At 38.3% G+C, this 19,944-nt stretch overlaps 1 protein-coding gene across 1 annotated transcript in view; it reads right to left on the bottom strand.

The window, feature by feature from the left end:
- LOC121925833 (dynein axonemal heavy chain 11-like) overlaps positions 1-19,944 on the bottom strand; it is a 263,238-nt gene that overhangs the window by 172,268 nt on the left and 71,026 nt on the right. The window contains exons 28-32 of the mRNA XM_042458413.1: positions 18,258-18,350; positions 16,131-16,325; positions 11,992-12,069; positions 9,341-9,473; positions 9,114-9,241 (exon numbers count right to left, since the gene is read on the bottom strand). Coding sequence (XP_042314347.1) covers positions 9,114-9,241; positions 9,341-9,473; positions 11,992-12,069; positions 16,131-16,325; positions 18,258-18,350 — 627 coding nt within the window. The remainder of the gene's footprint in view (positions 1-9,113; positions 9,242-9,340; positions 9,474-11,991; positions 12,070-16,130; positions 16,326-18,257; positions 18,351-19,944) is intronic.

The raw sequence follows: 19,944 nt of genomic DNA, 5'->3' as shown, positions 1-19,944 counted from the left end.
CATTCATTTGCTTTGCTTTTCAAATCAAGTTATTAAGGTTCTGTTTTGAAAAATAAGAGTCACAGAGTACAATTTTACAGAAATGCTTCACACACACACACACACACACACACACACACACACACACACACACTTAGGGTGCATCTCCACTGCAGAAATAATGCAGTTTGTACCACTTTAAGTGCTTTAGCTCCATCCTATGGAATCATGGAATTTGTAGTTCTACAAGGTCTTTAGTCATCTCTCCCAAAGAGTGCTGATGCCTCACAATACTATAAATCCCAGGATTCTGTAGGATGGAGCCATAGCTGTTAAAGTGGTGTCAAACTGCATTATTTATACAGTGTAGATGTACCCTTAGATGAGTGCACTAGCTGTTTTCTCAGTTTAAATAACATGCCTTATCATTATGGATATTCATGTGCATATTCAGGGGGAAATTCAGAAAGATGAACTGGAGCACAAATAGGACATTCTCTTGCACAAGATGATTTTAAATTAATGTAAGTAGTAATATGCAGTTGTTGTACAGACCCCTTTTCTTTCAATCATGCATATGCAGGCAGGAGCGCCACTAGAGGAGTTTAGGGGTGCAGTTCACACCAAATGACACCCTAAGGGGAGGTGACACCACTGATCTGGACACCACCCAAACATCTTTCTTTGGGCAAAAACAGCCTGTGCTGTCCACCTGTGTCCCTTTAAAACATTGAAGAGATGGTGTGAGTTGGGTAAGGCTCAGTGGGAGGAAAAAGGAGTGCCCACAAGGTTGGGGTTTTTTAAACAATTAAAAAATGTATTCAATTTTTAAAAAAATATGTATACATTCTTTTTAAATTTTCTTTAAAAACATAATATCTTAACAAATTTTCCTTTAGCCACGTGAAACTATGTATAGTAGGTCTTTTGTATCCATTGGGGTTTGGTTCCAAGTCCTGCCCCCCCCCCAACTGTGGAAACCAAAATCTTTGGATGCTCAAGTTCTATTAAATACAGTGACGTAGTAAAATGGTGCCCCTTATATAAAATGGCAAAATCAAGATTTATTTTTTGGAATATTTTCAGTCCTTGGATTAAAAAAATCTGTGGATTTGGAGGGCTGACTGTACATGTAAATACATTTAGACTGTGCAGATGATATTGTAAATAAAAGACATAATTTTAATTTTGCTAGTTATTTACATAACTATTACCATTACATTCAGTGATATATGGGAATTACAATTTATGAGCAACTTTAGTACAAAAGAACATTACTAAGGATTCTGTATGGCATGGTATGGGAGGAGGCCAATGGGGTGTGTGTGACACCATGAGTTACCGCACCAGGCAACATCAACCCTAGTGTTGTATGCAGGAGACCTTTCAGAGGGATTCTGCTCTTCATTCCTTTGTTGTTTTTAGAGACCATATTATTTAGTATTTTGTAGAGAAATAAATTACTCACTACCAAATTACTTAACATGAATTTAGATGAATCAGAATGTACCCTGCCTGAAATTTTATTTGATAGCCTTGTTAACTGGAGAGATGCAATTTATATTGGGCCAGCATTATGCAGGCGAGCTTTTCAGTAGACATAGCTGGAGAAAATAAAAATAATCAATATAATATGATAGTTCATTAAAAGAAAATATATTATTATGGCATTACTTGTGGAACAGTAAAGCAAAATTGATTGCAGTAGGATATACTGTACTCATAAAATCAAACTAATTCTTTGTGAACAAGTATGTGAATCTCAGTTTCAGTTAAAAGAAGTACTACTTTCATTTGATGTTAAGTATTAATTTCACTGATATTAAATAACATTTCATGAAACTGGGCATCAGCATGGGAGGTCTTATTGTTCAAAATGTTAATCATCAATCAAGCAATAAAGTGGAGGTGAGAGTAGCATGTTCTGGTGGATCAAGTTATTGAGGAAAGGGCAAAAGCAAATTGAATCTGAGTATCACCTGGTTCTTTAAAAGTGGTCAGGAGAAATACTATAGATTAAAAGATATTGCTACCATTAGATAGTGGAAATAGCTTGATCTAAAATAACAAAGAGTCATGTGGTGCTTTGTGTTGACTGCACATCTCTATTTCATTTACAGTTGCCATAATGAAACCAGAGAGGGCTTCTGTACCTTCAACAACTGTGTCAAACAAGGAATTTCAGCAGGTGTTGCTTGCTATCTGGCTGTGAGACAAGCAATATGTGTTTTAATTCTCTCTAAATACAGGAGCCATTTGCCCGTTTTTAATCTGGAAACCCTAAAGATATTAGATTAATCGGTGTATAAAATAATTTGAGTAAAACTGGCCTTAATATAGATATAGCAAGGTTGCTGCTTCAAGCATCAGATGTTTGATGTCATAAAGAAGCAGCAATTTATTAGTTATTAATGTATTATTATTGTATTTTCACTACTGGAAGACAAGGAGAGATAATTGTATAATTTTCTGGCTGTGATACTAAAACGACTTGCTGTAGCTACTACAGTTAGCCCTTTATATCGGTGGGGGTTCCAGATATGGAAGTGGGAGATTGGAAGCAGCACATTTTGTGCTGGGCCTAGCTCTAGGAGACAAGCTTGGTTCAGATGTAATGCTAAAACTTGGTTTTATGATACCTGAATGACTCCAAAGCTTGTGTATTTCCTTTTCTTCCTTCCTCATCAGTGCATTCCCCCATGCATTTTTATATAGTTCATCATTTTGTCTGGAGCGGCAAACTATAACTCTAAACCAGTGAACTGTAATTTCTAGTTTGGCCCTGTTTGCAAATCACAGTTTTTGTAAAATATTTTCTGCTTTAGAAGAGTGAGAAACTCAGCTTCATTGATTAACTGAGAAACAGAATGATGGGAGTTTGGACCATCCAATCCAAAGAAAAACAAACTGTTGTCTAGATTAGCAATTTTACCAATTACACAGAAGTGTATCACATGTCTACTCAGCAGTAAAATGGGGGTACAGTGTCAACAGGATGATGACACTCAAATCTATTTCTCTATGTCTCCGACTGTTGCAGCGACTAGGAATGGCATCTCTCCTCTGGATGCCTGCCTTGGGTCAATAATGGGCTGGATGAGGGAAAACAAACTCAGGCTGAATCCAGAGAAAACGGACGTACTTGCGATAGGTACCCTAAGGCCAGGGATGGAGTTTTGTCAACCAGTCCTGGACGGGGTCACACTTCCCTGAAAGGATGAGGTTCAGTCATTGCAGTTGTCATGTCAAATAGATGCAACGGCCAGGAGTGCCTGATATCAACTTCGGTTGATATGCCAACAGCATCCCTATCTGGACCGAAAGAACTGTGAAGCAGTGGTACATGCACTGTAATCTCTCATTTAAATTTCTGTAATGCGCTCTACTTAGGGCTACCCTTATACCAAGTTCGGAAGCTTCACTTGGTTCAAAATGCGGCAGCCAGATTGATCACCGGTACATCTAGGTTTGACCATATAACACCAGTGTTGAAATCTCTTCACTGGCTGCCAATTAGCTTCTGGGCGCAGTATAAAGTGTTGGTTATTACCTTTAAAGCCCCACATAGCTTGGGCCCGAGTTACTTGCGGGAACCCCTCTCCCTACACAATCCGTCCCGCACACTTAGAACATCTGAGAAGTATTTATTGGAACATCATAACACTAGGTTAATGACAACTTCCCATAAGGTGTTCACTGCTGTGGTTCCAAAATTATGGAATAGCCTACCGGAAGAGATCCATCTTATCACTCCCTTAGAGGCCTTTAAGAAGGAACTCAAAATTGATCTCTTCCGGTGGGCTTATCCACCAGACTCCATATAAAAGGTTATGACGGTTGCTCCACTCCTGACTATGATTTTTGGCTATTGATGAATCGTTATTTTAGAGAACTAATTGGAATGTCAGTTAATTCAGTATTAGTGTTTTATTGATCGTATTTTGTATTATTTTACTGATGTAATCCCGCCTCAATCCTTGGGAGAGGTGGGAAATATAAACTTTATTATTATTATTATTATTTATTAAAATTCACTCAGTTCAATGGAACTTACTCCTAGGTAAATGGTTACAAGATTGCAACCGGAATGGTTTGTTTTTAGTTCTATGCCAGTAATCCAAGAAGGTTCTGCCAAATACAACCTTTTCAGAAGAATGCTACTTATTTCACGATTGACAAAAACACTGCAAGAACTCACAACATCTTGGCTGTGTGTTTGAGGAAAACCATGGAAATCTCAACACTTGTAAAAATAGGCCACACAAAGTATGTGGTAGATCCACTGTGATACAACAGAATATTGGCATATAGTGGGCTTGGAATAACCTGTTTCAGTCTGATCCATTTTTATCTGCTATGATTGTACTTGCCATCAGGCGCCATTCTTCTGGTGTTCCAAAGGGGCGGTGCAACTCTACACATCCCCTACTGAGTGCTTTAGCTTAAAAGCTACAATAGACTCCTTAGAATCTAACAACAAGAGCTATTCTAGGAGCTGGTTAGGAAAATGTGATTTAAAGGAGGTTTCAACCATTGTGTGAAATTAGGGCAAAAAATCTCTTTTCAATTTGCACAAAGTATCTCAATTCCAACAGTTTGCTCTCCTGCTGTTGTATCCATCATAAAGAAAGACTGGGACACTATAGTGAATAAAGGTGATATTTTAATCAATGAAGATTAATACACACACACATACAAAATACAAAATGATTCAAATTTCTGCTCCTCCTCTTTCAAGGCTGAACCATGACCTTTTCACTTTTACTCTGTATCTCATTTTGGTTAAAGAGCCATCTGCTTTACAAGAAAAAGAGTAGTAATTACTAAATGGGTATTGGGGGCAAGGCATAGGTCATCTGGGTTTACATCTACTATACATTCCAAAAGCTGTAATTCTATTTGGAGTTTTATTATTGTCTTTAAACCCCAACTATATCACTATCTATTCATGCTGGATTTGTCAATAAGAAATCCCTTTGTGTGCTATTCTATGAATTCTGTCTGTTAAAAAGGAGGACTCTTGCTTACTGTCAGTGACATCTCTAGCAAATAATCACAAATGTTTGTCTAGTAAGGGCAGAACACAAAGTATGGCCAGCCCTAGCATTTGGCACAGTGAGGTCACTGCCTCAAGCAGCAGATTTGGGGTGACATCAGAAGATGGCACAAGGATGGTATTATGTTAAGATTAAGAATCAGGAGATGTGCTTGTGGAATTTTCTGACTCATGTGGCAAAACAGTTAGGCTGTTTTAGGGTTTCATATGATCTGAATTAGGTAGGTGAGGGGTGTCATTTGCTGTACATTAGAAAATGGAGTTGATAGAATACAGGAAAAATACATATTCTTAGGGGACATTGACAAATTTGTATCTGTTAGCTGAATGTTACATAATGTTACAACTTATAATTGTAATGGATACAATTAGCACAATATTAACAATATTGAAGGGGTAGCTTTCAATAATATGTAACAAAGATAGGAAGAATGAAGAAAGTACACAAACGACAGATGTCTTTAATTTGAAGGAAGGAAAGGGTTTTTAAATGTAAGTTGTTTTTGTTTAATGTGGTTACGGTGGTGTTGTTGTTTTGATATTTTGTTTTTGGTTTCTTTCCTTCCTTTTGTGTCATGTTTTGTTTGTATGTTTATATTTTAACCAATAAAATAATTAAAAAAAAAAAGAATCAGGAGATGTGCTTGTGGAATTTTCTGACTCATGTGGCAAAACAATTAGGCTGTTTTAGGGTTTCATATGATCTGAATTAGGTAGGTGAGGGGTGTCATTTGCTGTTCTGCTTCAGACAGCAAGCTTCCTTGGGCCAGTCCTTGACAGAGATGACAGTCCCATACTCCCCATCACAGAGTTTTGAAGGTAATATAATAGTCATTATTTCCATGGATGTGCACACTGCTCCCCCATCCTCCATTTGCAGCATTTTGTGCAGTTCAAAAACTAGCAAAACAGAGATGAATATCAAACAGTGTGTACACTTAGGACATAGTGTTTCTATGTTTATTTAAAATACTTATATTTGGTCTTTCCATTTTTCATCTTCTGTTGCCACTGTGTGCTGGGCAGGGGCGACTGCTGGCTGAAAGAGGAATGAGAGAGAGGCCTTCTCCAAGCACAAAATGGATAATTGTACTTTTCCAAGGTATAGTGAAAATGATATTATTGTACACATACACAATTTCTTGCTGACTGGAACTGAGGCCAAAAACATTTCCAAAAGTGATTTATTTCCAAATGTTAAGCCTGAAGTTCTGCACATGGTATACATGAGAGTTTTACAAAGTGTATATGGAATCCGTCTAGAACACTTTTACATGATGCCAATGACATCTGAAATTGGATATCCTCAGCTCTTTAAAGACTTCCAACCCATTGAGAATCTGTTTATTAATTGCTGCATCAATGACATCCAGATTGCTGATGTCATAAATTCAAAAATCAGCAACTTCAAAAGGCAATCAAGGATGAAACACTGAAGCTGGAGAAGCTTGGTCATTTTCTAAATTAAGAATATGAGCCCTCCCTCTTTGCCATCTGACATCATCCGGCCTCAGCGGGAGAGAAGAACCGCTGGATTTATTCCCCTTCCCCACTTCCATTTTGTGTCATGTCTTTTTTAGATTGTAAGCCTGAGGGCAGGGAAATGTCTAATTAACTATCTGTAAGCCTCTCTGAGAGCCTTTCTGGCTGAAACAGAAAATAAATAAATATTTTTAAATATCCCAAATACAAGTGGAAAAATCAGATTGAGAAAGAGCCTTTCATCAAAAGGTACAAAAACATGCCAGTGAGCAAGCATTGGGAAAATAAAACAAATTTAACACGTTCCTTACATTAGCATTGACTTAGGGCCTTATCACATTGCCAAAGAAAGACAAGAGGGAACGAGATGTAAATAGCTTTTCGCTTACTGTACCTTACCCCATGATGTCGTAATACTTCCATTCTCCCTCCAGATGGAGCCTGTGGTAAATGGAGTTTTCCAGCAGGACAATAGTTCATAATAGTCTCCCTTGGCAGTAGAGCAGAAGTGCTTCATGTGCATGTGGGAAGGTAAGCAAAAAGTTGCTTCTATCTCACTCCCTTTCTCCTTTATTTTGCAATGAGATAAGGCCCTTAATGTAAATAACATCATGTTCTAGTGAGGCTGTCCCATTAGTGGACCACTATCACAGAAAAAGCCCACTCTCCACACACCTAACTGCACAAGGGTTCACCAAGAGGGGAAAAAATAATCCTTCAGATATGCCAGTTTTAAGCCGTTTGAAATATTACCTATTAAAACCAATGTTTGGAATTTAAGGACTTTATCACATGAAACTAGAAAAGTGGAATTTTAACAGGATAAAACTGTCTTTAGGTGGTACTTATCACACAATACCATGTCCATCCTGCTGTTACCTTGCATTCCATTTGTTACTGTAATGCACCATTTAATTGCTGGGCAAAATCCCTCAATCTCACTGCTATTCCATTATTGCCTTCATGTGACGTAGGTTCCTTCTGTTGCAGTTGCACTTTGCAGGCAGTCATGCATTGTGATTATGTATGCTTCTGCTCCTCCCTCTCTCTAAGCGACTGTGGCTGTCAACACCTTCCCGAAGCCAGCTGTTGTGTGCACATTTACACTGTAGCCAGTCTCTGGAGGTGGTTAGCTCAACAGCAATTTCACGGGGCTGGTGTGGGGTGCACAGAGAAGCCCCACACTTTGGGAAGGGGACAGAGAAGCAATTACAGCACCCAACAACTTCCCGAAGCCAGCTGCTACGTGCACATTCATACAGCAGCTGGCTTTCAGAAGCAGTTGGCAGCTGTGATCACTCATTTCCAACCTTCCTCCTGGAAGCTGGTGTTTGGCAATGTGGAAAATAGATCACATGACCATGGATTGCCAAAGCACTATCATGGGGGAAAGTATAATAAGAAATGATGCCAAACCAGTAGGCTTCCATTCTCAAATGAGCACAACTATGACAGGACAGCAGGATGGTGTGATAAAAGTCCTACAAAACACACTGCAGTGATACCTGTATTAGACCTACCAGAAGGTACAAAATAACACTACACAAGCATTTGAACCTCATAGTCTTTTTAATCAGGCATGGAAGTTAAAGCTTGTTTTAGGATTAAAAATAATGATGGAGGTTCAGAGAAGTTCATCTTTCTTCAGATGTTATATCAAAATTTAATATGATAACGAAGGGAGAGCTGTAAGTAAAGGTCATGGACCTTGCTGGCCATGGGGAATATGGGATAAAAAAGCAAGGCAAGGAAATAAACCCTTTCTGTTACTTGTTAGAAATAAAGGCAGTTCCTCAAGATCCTATGGAGCTTATCGTTCGGCATTTTAAATCAGCTCCAGCCTCCCAAACTGCAGTCAGGACACAGGTAGGAGGCAGGGATTATTGCACACTAAATTACTGTTGAATCGCTGGCCGCCATCAGCCCAGGCCCAAGCTACGCTCCGCCAGCACTTTTTAGAAGTCAGAAAGCTTTCACTCAGGCTGATGGCAGCTGGCGATTCGGCAGCGATTTAATGTGCGATAATCCCTGCCTCCATCCCGCGTCCTGTCTGCAGCCCGGGAGGCTGGAGCTAATTTAAAATGCCAAGTGATAAGCTCCTATATATGTCTTTGAGAGGCTACGAGCCTCTTTATAATGTTTCAAATTGTATATAGAAACAAAATGGAAGATAATGAAATATTTGACAGTGGCAAAATATTCCAGAATGACAAAATCCGTTTAACAATCTAGCTGCCATATTCTGCACTAGCTAACATTTTCAACCTGAATCTTGCCAGAATGTGGACAACTGTATTCAGGTTACAACACCTCTTCATCTGTATAAGGAGAAGGTGTGGTACAGATTAATTTTAAAAGTGAATGAAATATGCAAATGAATTATAAGAGGGTACATAACTCTTGTTGTGTGCCTTCAAGTCATTTCCAGCTTATGGCAACCATCTAGTGGGTTTCCATGGCTGCGTGGGAATTTGAATCTTGGTCTCCAGAGTCATAGCTCAAACCAATACACCATGCTGGGTCTCCATATAACTATACCAAGCATAAATACTTAGCATCAGAGAACAAAGTTATTAATAGCATGATTTCAACAAACCTTATTGTCATCCATGACAGTGTTGAGTGATTCTATCCACATAGGATCAATGTCTCCATCTAGTACAATCCATTTTGGACCCTCATGGGCAATACTAGCCAGTTCTCTCATAGTGGATGAAAATAAACCTTTAGATTAACAAAAACAAAAATAAGCTATATTTTTAAAAACTTAATCATTCTCTATATATTAACATTAATAATTTGATTTATAATTCTTAGAAATACCATCTTTCCACTCCCTTGTTGATGGATGAAGGAACCCAAAGAATTCATCTGTGGTGACAGCTTTTGGATTGATATCATTCCATACTGGCCTCAGCATCATATTGGAGTAGGTCACGTGTAGTGTCTTTAATATCTAAAGTTAGAACATCGTATCATGCATCAATTACAAACCATGCCCAAAATTATTTCTCAGCTTCATACTGTAATATGCAGGGTTTTTAATACTGAAAGCTAGAACAGTCTGCTATGCCTATTCTATAATCAAGTAGTAGCTTCAATTGTACCACATTGCCCAAACTATGCTTCAAAAATTATTTCTCTTTGGTACCAACCATTTCACATACTATTCCACAGCAAACTTGGCTTTGCCACCAAGTAAATGATGGCAAAGTAATATAGGGCCTGAACAGACAGGCCAAAGTAAAGCTGCTTTGGGTCACTTTGGAGGTATGCTGTTTAAATGATACACACATCTTAAAAGGCCAGAAGCTGTGCCAAAGCTGCACTCTGGAGCGTGGCTTTGGCGTGGATTCCAGCTTCTTAGGATGCATGCAGCATTTAAACAACATAACTCCAAAGTGACCCAAAGCAGCTTTATTTTGGCCTGTCTGTTCAGGCCCATACTTGAGCTGGCTCAAAATACGTTTCTGCCTAAGGTGAAGAAAAAGAGGGTGCTCCACACTTATCACATATAGAAGTTGACTGACTGCCAGATGACTTGTACTTGAATACTACTAATGGGACAGCATTGGCCCACTCCCTGTAATTAAGGAGACCAGGAAAACTAGTGTATGGCACACCCAGTTCGGCCCTCCAACAAAAGCAGATGGTAAGACAGGGAGCCGGTTTAGCTTAGTGATAAGGATGGCCCTGGCAGTTGCAGGCAAATATATTTGTTTAGGAAAATACTTCAAACTATATTCAGAATACACCTAAATTAAATCATATGTAAAAATCTACAAAATGCGTCAGTCATTTAATTTCCTCATAGCACTAAAGACACGTTCTTCAGCTTTTGCTTGCTGTGGCATATTTTCTACTATCTTTTCCCTTTCTTTATAAAACTGCAGTTTTTCAACCCTATTACATATGAATGCAATATAAGAGAAACAAGTGACAATTAGTTATACATGCTTTGCTTTAATTATACATACCGTGTTCTGTGTATGGATGGAAATAAGAAGAACATATGTAAGCGAGAAAACAATACACATTCATCATAAACTTTTGGGAAGTGAAATCAGTAAGGTTTCCATATAACCTGAAAATTGGCTTAAACATTAAGCTACTATTTAGGAATCTACAGGGAGCTTAATGTGCATTTAGAAAAGCAAAAGTATTTGGTTTTAAGCCAGTTTATTTTGTTGTCTTAAAATTAGGTTTAAGCCCTGCAGCACAGGGAAACTGGACGAACAAGGCAAGGGAGAAATTGCCTTTTACAAGCAGGAGTATTTTCTTGCTCATTGGAATCCAAGCCATTATGCAAAAAAGATGATATTTATTAATACAACCTATCAACTTTCTATCAAGAAATACAAGTGGATTCAATTATCTCTGCTTTGAATCCAACAACTGCAGATCTTTGTTTTGAAGGTTTAGCATCAATTTGTACACAATGTAGTTTAAGATTATGATTATTATTATTATTATTATTATTATTATTATTATTATTATTATTATTATATCCTACCCTTTTTTCACAACATTAAAAAACAGTACAATTAAAAGCATACAAAAATAGTGCATTAAAATAGAATATTAAAACAAGTTACTTATTAAAAGAATAAAATACAATTAAAAAGATACAAATGTTAAAAAATACTTTAAAATGATACACCACCATCCCATGCTTTATTAGGAGAATTAGCACTATGACCAACTGAAAAGGTCAAACCTATCATTCCTGTTGATGTTGTGTGCCTTCAAGTAGTTTCTGATTTATGGTGTCCCTAAGGTAACCCTATCATGGGGTTGCCTGGGGCTAAGAGTATATGACTCACCCAGAGTTTATTAGGATAGCTCAGCACTATGAGGAATTGAAAATGTCAAAGCTATCATTGCTGTGTACCTTTAAGTCATCATCTATTCATGGTGGTTCTAAGGCAAACCTATCACAGGATTTTCTGGGGCTGAGGGTATGTGACTCACCCAAACTGTTTCTATAGCTGAGTGGGGAATCACACCCTGGTCTCCAAAGTCCTAGTCCTATGCTCAAACCACTACTGCACCACACTGGCTCTCATTAGATAGGGTGAAGTGGCCGCTTCCGTTAGTATGATCCTGCAGGGTTAGAGTAGCAGCCAGGCACTGGTGGGCAAAGCCGTTCTGCACAATGTGTCTTGTGCGCACTGTGCTACCCCACTGATATCAGCGCAGGAACAGGTGGCTTGTACTGAAGTATGATTCAGACACCAGTCCAGCCAGCTACTATTCATGGAATGGGAAATGGAGTATATTGCTGTTTTTGCACCTTTGCCTTAGGCAGCAAAAGATATTGAGCTGGCCCTGCTCCTTCATATCAGAATATACTCATGACATGTTGCTGAGAATCCTGAATGTAGCCAGCGTATTATAACCTGCATTAACTAATTTACATTCTCTCGATTGATATTCATTTACCAAACCAGTGTATGTGTGAATTCTTTATTTACCTGGCTTTTCCCTGTTCCAGCATTTCCAACCACAAAGACTGAGTGCCTGACAGCCAATAGTTCTTCTAACTGCATAACCTAAAAGTCATTCAAGAAAATGGGATGGGGGGTTAGATAGGGAGAGTGATATAATGGCAAACACATTTTACAGGCATTGGTATATATTAAGAAAACTGTAAGAATCAAGAAAAAGAATCAAAGAATACTTTTCTTCCCACATTTCAATAAACATCACTCCAATTTTATTCTCTCATTTCATAAAAAATTGCCCATTTTACTTTGCTCTCCCAGCAGCTGCTGAGTATATTTACACAGATACTATGCTGTAAGTTGGTCTTCTATTGGCTGGGTCAGACATGCTCTGTGTGATCCTACTGCTGAAACAATGGGGTTAATAATAGCAGCATTGACTTCTCATTGTCCAGAAGTAGTATATTGCTGTTCCTAATTTTACATGGACAATGGATCTTTCCAATAGATTTTGGTGATCCTGTGGCAGGGACATGCCATTAGGCAGCAGGAACTTGAGAAAACAGAAATAGATATAGATATACAACAGAAATATAATGTAAAAGCTGTTAAAATGTGCTTGTCTTATGCATTTGCTGAATGCAGCACCAGGGCTGGAGAGAGGCAGGGGTGACAACTTTTACACTGGGCCCCAGAGTTGTAAACAGGGGGGGGGGATTCAGACTAAAGACTTGTTACCATGAAGGAAAATTTGAGGATAAATCAGACATCATGGCTGAGGTAATTTTTGAAAACTGATTTCCCTGCATTTATGGACCTATTGTCCAGATCTTATGAGGTTTATTGAACACAGTCACAAGCAGTGTTTAGAGCAGAACCACCAACCCTCTGACCAGTGAATTGCTGGAATGTGAGTTTCCAGAGTTAAACTTTGATAAACAGGCAAGTTCCTGAAGCCATGGACATGGAGTTTGATAAACAGGCTATGTGATATAGTCACTCAAGAATTCCCAGATCCAGATTTCCTTGAGGTTAGGCAGTAGGGAGAAACAGCTAGTAGGGGGCTAATGCTCCACAGTAAGAAGAAGTCATAGCACATAGAGATGTTCTAGGAGTTACAGGCCAAAAACATATCTGAATGCATGACTATTTCACATGTATCTTTCTGCAAATTTCCCTTAGAAAACGTTACATGGAGAGGAGGAATCTTCATATCTTACTTGAACTACCAACTGCCAGATTGCTGGTTTAAAGGGAACACAGCGTATGAATCCAATAATGTAATGAAGAGTGTGCACATAGGAAGTTACATTATAGTAAGTGATCTAGTTGGTCTTTGTAGTTCATCATCATCCATCTTGGGGATGTGAAGAACATTTTCAAGCTGTCTTTTTCTCCAGGATAGAAGCTGTCTTGGTACACTGAGATAGCCTAATGAGAAATTACCAGCCTCCACAACAGAACTTGCCTCCAGCACAAAAATGATGCAAAGAACATGGTGCTCTTTAAGAAGGCACCTATAATTTGTGCAAAAAAAAAAAAAAGTACCATCTTTTTCCTTTGTGAAGCAAATAAGGAAGAGTGCACGCAGATGGACTGGCTGATGAAAGATGAAAAGATCTGAGTGATTAAAAAGATAATAGTTCTGCAAAATTAATTATCAGAGCTATTGCAACTGCACTCTTGCATCATTGTACAATTTGTACACACACACCATGGTCTTACAGATGTGTGAACTCTCGCTAGAAAGGGCAAGAAATATCTCACCATCTCACAGTGAGGTTACATGGTCTCTCATTCTTGCACATCAGAACAGGGCAAGAGAGGATTTACACACCCAGTTTATCTATGGCAGCCTTCACCAACCAGTTGGTTCCAAGATATATTGGAAGGTAAGTCCCATCATCTCTAACCAGCCAATGGATGTAGCTGATGCAAACTATGGGCTAACATGCCTGGAAAGAAACAGGTTGGGGAAATCTGCTGTAGGTAAAATGGCAACAGTTTCAGACTAGACTCAAGTCTTTTCCAGCCCTAACTGGAGAATTTGAGACCGAACTTGGCAATTTTTACATGATCTCTGCGTCTGAGCTATTGCTCCATGCTTCCCCATACAGTTTGCCACTGCTCATGTTAAGGTACTTGCAAAGATTTTTAGTAGGGCTGTCAACCACCTAAAGAACTTAGTTGATTAATCATCTATTTTTAACTGCTTAATTTTTAACTAATTAAATGAAAATAAATTTGCATATTATGAAAACTTCTGTACAGGTGATTTATTGAGAATATTGAATATTGAGATAACTTACTATGTAACAAGTAAAAGTTTGTTAAATATAAGGCTGTCTTTTTCTCCTTATTCACAAGCAATTACAGTGACATAAAATGAACTGAAACTCTATGGAGGCCATTTATACTAATGTTGTTTTTCTAAAGCACCTGCAAGAGAAATAGGGGCTAAAATGGCAGACTTTGACAAATCTACTTTAGGCAAAATTTTCAAAGTTTTATAGGATTGTGAAATAGTGCTAGCTTTGCTACAGTATTTCTCTGTATAGTTCATGAACACAAACAGGTGGTTGCTAGGATTATGAAATGCCCTCCCTATGGGAGAATTTTAAATTTAGGCACTAGTCAAAATAAGCCATTTTAGTTCAGTATCTTAAAGGCTTTGGGATAAAATAGTTTTATTCTGCTGTTGTATTAAAGCTGTAATCCTAAATTCACTTATTAAGGTACAAACCTCAGTGAAGACAACAAGTTCTGAGCAAGCATATTACCCTATTTTGTTTTGTTCAACTGATTTCATTATTCTTTTGTTTTCAACTGTATGTATCAAAAAGTTATCCTTTGTTATGTACTCAGAAATTTATTTTAAACTAAAAACCAGAACAGTAAGAGAGATGTGAGAGAGAAGGGGAGGGAGAGGGAAGAGAGAGATCTAGAAGAAAAAAGGTAAGTGTTATACTGCTTAGACATTCTGGAGGTTATCACATGGAGGCTTATCATCCTTAAAATGTGGTTAGATCATCCCTAAAGTGTGAGGGTGTAATCACTGGTCGTGTTTGTCACCTGTAATGAAATCGTCATGGAAGCATCCTGTCATTAAAGCATTCACAGAGCTGCCATTTCTCTGCATAACGGAGTTCCCGTTATGCAGAGAAATGGTGGCTTCACAAACGCTTTAATGACAGGACAATTTCATTATGGGAGGCAAGCACGACCGGCGCTTGCACCCTCGTGCTTTAGGGACAGTCTAGCCACATTTTAAGGACAGTAAGCCTCCGTGTGATAATCTTCTCTCACTTCTTCCTACCTTCATAATCCAATTGTTTTATCTGTGTGCCTGTGTACATGCATCTGTACACCCACACAAAAATTTACAATACGTAAGTGACAGAACATATAGTGACATTGACAAATAAATCTGTCATATCAATATTTCTAAGCAATTAAAAAGTGTGAGGGGGATTTTTTCTTCAACAGGGTTTATGTAAAAAAAAAATGTTTCCATAAAATCAAATTACAGAAGAGGGATAATATGATGGAATAGGGCACTCACTTGGGTGACTCAAGTATATCATTTGCTCAAAGGGCAGGGAATGATGAGAGAACAGTAATGAACATACACTTATTACCTCCCTCCTCAGTAACCTCAACAACCCAACTAGTTCTACCACTCCTCCCAAGAGTAGAAAAACCAGTCTCTTTAGTCATTCCTTCTTGAACTTTTCTTAAGACAAAAGGCCACTTGGAGCTAATTTTAACTTGTGTGTGTGTTTATGATTGAGATTCTTGTCTAGGAGAGGCTAATAAGGGACTAAAATCATTTTTAAAACCTTTAGGCAAAGGTTTAATAAAATGTAGGTAATCAAAAGCTGAACATGAGTGCCAAGATGGGCTATCATATTACGCCATTAAACTGTTAATTTTCCCACAGACCAACTTGAATAATTTCCTGATATGGAAATAGAGGCTTTAAATGTACTGGCTGCTTGTAACAAGGAAACAGGAAGCCCACACATACTGCTTTCACTTAATCGCAAAGCCCAGTAATGGCCACAGCCAGATGCTGGAACCTACAGACATCAAACAACAGTGATCATTATTGCATTCAATCATGCCATTTAGAATTTTCAACAAGCTAAGCAGAAAGCCATTATTTCCACCTTCAGTATAAAGTTTTCCTCAGGCTGCAAATGGAGTTCTGCAATGGACTGGCGCACCAGCTGTTCCAACTTCAGATCCCTTTTCCGTGGAACTTCCAGCAATGGGAACAAGTCATTGATCAGGCCCAGAAAGATAGGGACATCATTAGTGACTACCTTAGGTAGATTAAAATCCCTGAGGGCTCTCATCAAAACCTTCAGAAAAACCAACATGACACTATAATTAAATGAAATAATAACAAACCATAATGTAAGGCATAAAATTAACAAACATTATGAATTAATCATACTTCAACAATTACAACCCATATGGCTTGTTAAACTCAATCTGCTACCTGCAGCGACATAGACTGGATCCTGGAAATGCCATGCTGCAACAGTTCCACCCCCACCACAGTTCAATTACTTAGTTTTGTGAATGAGAAAATGACATGTTAAAGCCATGTGTCTGTGTCTGTTCAGGGGAGATTATCTGTGACTTTAAAACCAGTGAATTAGGCACAATGTGCATGCCTGCCAAATATTCTGACAGGCTTTAAAAGCAGATTGTTTCCTCAACATACACACATGCATTCCATCTAATTTAAATGGAGTAGGAATCATGTGCCACTCCAGATGTCACTGGACTGCAGCTCCCACCATCCTACAACATCAGCTGTGCTGACTAGGGTTGTTAGGGCTTGCAGTCCAGCATCTGAAGGGCTGTTCTATTCCTAACCTGCATACAAATGATGAATCAGACAGTCCACCCAAAAGGCTGTTCACCAAAATAGAATGGTGTTAACCACAACTAGTAAAAGAGGAAGGGGAATGAGAAGAAGCAGCAACAATACAGTCTGTCTGCCCCAACCACAGGCTTGCCATCCATAGGTCTGAGCATCCACAGATGACCCCACTCCATTGTCCCTATTGGCAGTGTGTGCATTAAGAAGCAATCACAGTTTGCTTCTGACTGTTGCCAGGCTTGAGATAGCCAGGAACTGGAAAACTGGAAAGTTGAATATTGCAGGATGGTGGACTATACTCTGGGACTTGTGGCTAATGGAGAAAATGGCAGATAATAATAACAGAGCGAGAGGCTTACACTCTGGATTGACCTTTCATAAGATTTGGCACCCATTTATTGAATACATCCAGCAAGATTTAGTCTCTAGACATCCCCCAATTTTAGCTAAATTTTTATGGGAAAATGTCTTTCAGGATCCTTGAACACACCTTTTATCTATAACTTTCAGGGCCCCTTACCTGGGTTATTGCCTGTATTTATTGTTGATTTGGTGTACTGTTTGTTGTCATGTTTTGTTTTAGAATCTATTAATAACATTTTAATTTTAAAAAAAGAATTACAGGATTTAAGATCCCATGGTTTTTAGCATGGGGGGGGGGGGGAGGCGGAACTGAACCCCCATGAATATGAAGGGCTGACTGTATCTCCATTGACATAAACAGCAGTAATTAGTTCCTATCCACAGGAGTGTACAAAAGTAAACAATAAAAATCAAATGGAGGAAGGGACCAGTTTAATAAGAAAAATAAGGGAGCAAACCCTTATTTTCTGCCAAAGGCATAATTGACAAAATGGGTTTTGAGAATGGATTTGAATGAAAGGAAAGATGTTCTGGAACCACATACATGTCTAATAAGGGTATTCCATGCATGTAATAAAGAAAGGGCAAAGTTGTGTTGCATTAGAGAACAAGAGAGTGTCAAACAGTTGAGGCTGGTAGAGCTGGAAGAGAAAATATAATGAGCAGTTAATAGGGGCTGAAGGACAGAGCAAGCAAGGTTGCAGAAAACCTGAAAGGTAACAGAAGGAGTATCGGTTGGACACAATGGAAGCCACTGACGGGTGTTTTTTTTAAGGAGGGAGGAGGTCACAAGCTCTAAGTGACAGATGAGGTGAGCAATTATGGCAGCAGAGTTTGGGAAGAGAGGCGAGAGGTCTACAAAATGAAGGCAGAAGGCTGCATTAGGAAATGAGAAGATGATCAGAGCATAAGCCAGATATTTAGTAGAGAAGACAGAGATTAGATCAAAATTAATAGGTAACTGATAATATTGACAGTTCTTTAGAAATTAATCTGTCTTCATACATATCAAGATAATTAAGCATTTTAGAGAGATAACCTGATCTTCAGGTTTGCTTTGCTCTTCTCGTTTCAGTGATCCAGCCACAACTAGAACAGATTTTATAGCTCTAAGACCCCAATCATAATGATCCTATGGAAGAGAAACAAACAATGGATCATCTCATCACTTTTCAATCATTTCACAATCTTTTAAATGGAACACATTAATCATTGCAACTTATCCGCACCTATATGAATTTATGTGGAAGAAAACCTCAAATGATTCCAGTGGGTACTTGTTTTTCCCCCAGTGAAAGCTCCAGCTATTCCAAAACAATATTTTTAAAAAAAGTTAAAATAGAAAAATATTTTTAAAGTTATAATGATGGAATTTCAAACTTTAAAACACTGAGATGAGCAGAAATAGACTCCTTAGCTCTCTTCTCCATGCAGCATCTGCTGAAACCTTCCAGAATGCTATAGAAGGGTTTTGTGGACCACACAGAATATGATAGTGATGGTGCTGAGGCAGGAACCACCACCTTCACTCACACACCTCAAATTGTGCAGAAGACATTTCTGCAAAAGGAAGTCTGAGCTGCCATGGAGATGAAAGGTTAAAGAAAACTGTTTCCATTAGACCCACTGTATACACCTAGGTCATAATCCAGCCTATACTGTATATTGAAACTACAGATAAAGAAAAGCCCATCACATACACTTCTGCCAGTAGCTTGTAGGGCAGCCTCAGAATTATTTGCAATAAATAGCACACAAAACAGGACAGGTATCAAAATATCTAGAATTAAAAAATCATGTCCCATCATTCCTGTGTCAGAATAAACTACAGTGCACCCTGGCACTTGATACCCACTGGTTTGCAAGATTCCAACAAGTCAGTGAAGTGACCCCATCATATTCCAAATCATTGCCTTAAATGGATTTTAAAACATTCATTTCTCCTGCCAAGGGAACTTTGGGACCCTTGTCTTGAATTGTATTTTTCATAGATGAGGGCAGGAAACTCTAAAAGAGATTTCTCAGCATTCTCACAACATTTCAATTATCAGCCTTTTTTGGAAGATGACATGACAGCTGAGAAGGTATAAGATCAGTATGAGTTTGCTGAATGTTGGGCATGTCAAGAGGTTCCATTTGGATTGCTCAGGCAGCTTATTTATCTATGAAACCATCCTTCTGTATCTTAGAATAAAATATTGATCTCCTCAGGCCCATGCACACTATACAATAATGGTGCTGGGACTTGCAGTTTAGGGAGGGGTATTTAGCATTCTCAGCTAGAGAGCAATAATTCTTCACAAAACTGAAAATCCCAGGATTTCAGAGATGAAAGCATGGCAATTAAAGTGGAATAATAGTGCAATAATTGGGTAGTGTAAATGGGCTGCTTTCAATGTAACTCTTATTACTATCAATTCTGTTAAATAAGGACGTAATTCTTCTCTACTTTTCTTCTCAAAAGGAAGCAATGAATAGTTTTAACAGTTTTCCTCTGGCTACAAGAAAGTCTTTGAAAACTGCATTTTTCAAAAACTATTTGCACTTCAGAACTTATTCAGCACAAATCTGACATGCAGGAAACAACATTTCAAAGAAATAACATTTTCTGCACAGAAAATTCTGTTTCTGCTACAGAAAAAGATGTGTAAATTTTGCGCAGAATAACTACAGCATTTTATGTGCAGAAAATATTAATTACATGCAAAAATATCATTTTCTATGCA

This window comes from Sceloporus undulatus, chromosome 1 (genome assembly GCF_019175285.1).
Source record: "Sceloporus undulatus isolate JIND9_A2432 ecotype Alabama chromosome 1, SceUnd_v1.1, whole genome shotgun sequence".
In the NCBI taxonomy this organism is placed as follows: domain Eukaryota; kingdom Metazoa; phylum Chordata; class Lepidosauria; order Squamata; family Phrynosomatidae; genus Sceloporus; species Sceloporus undulatus.
This window is presented reverse-complemented; position numbering and strand designations above follow the sequence as displayed.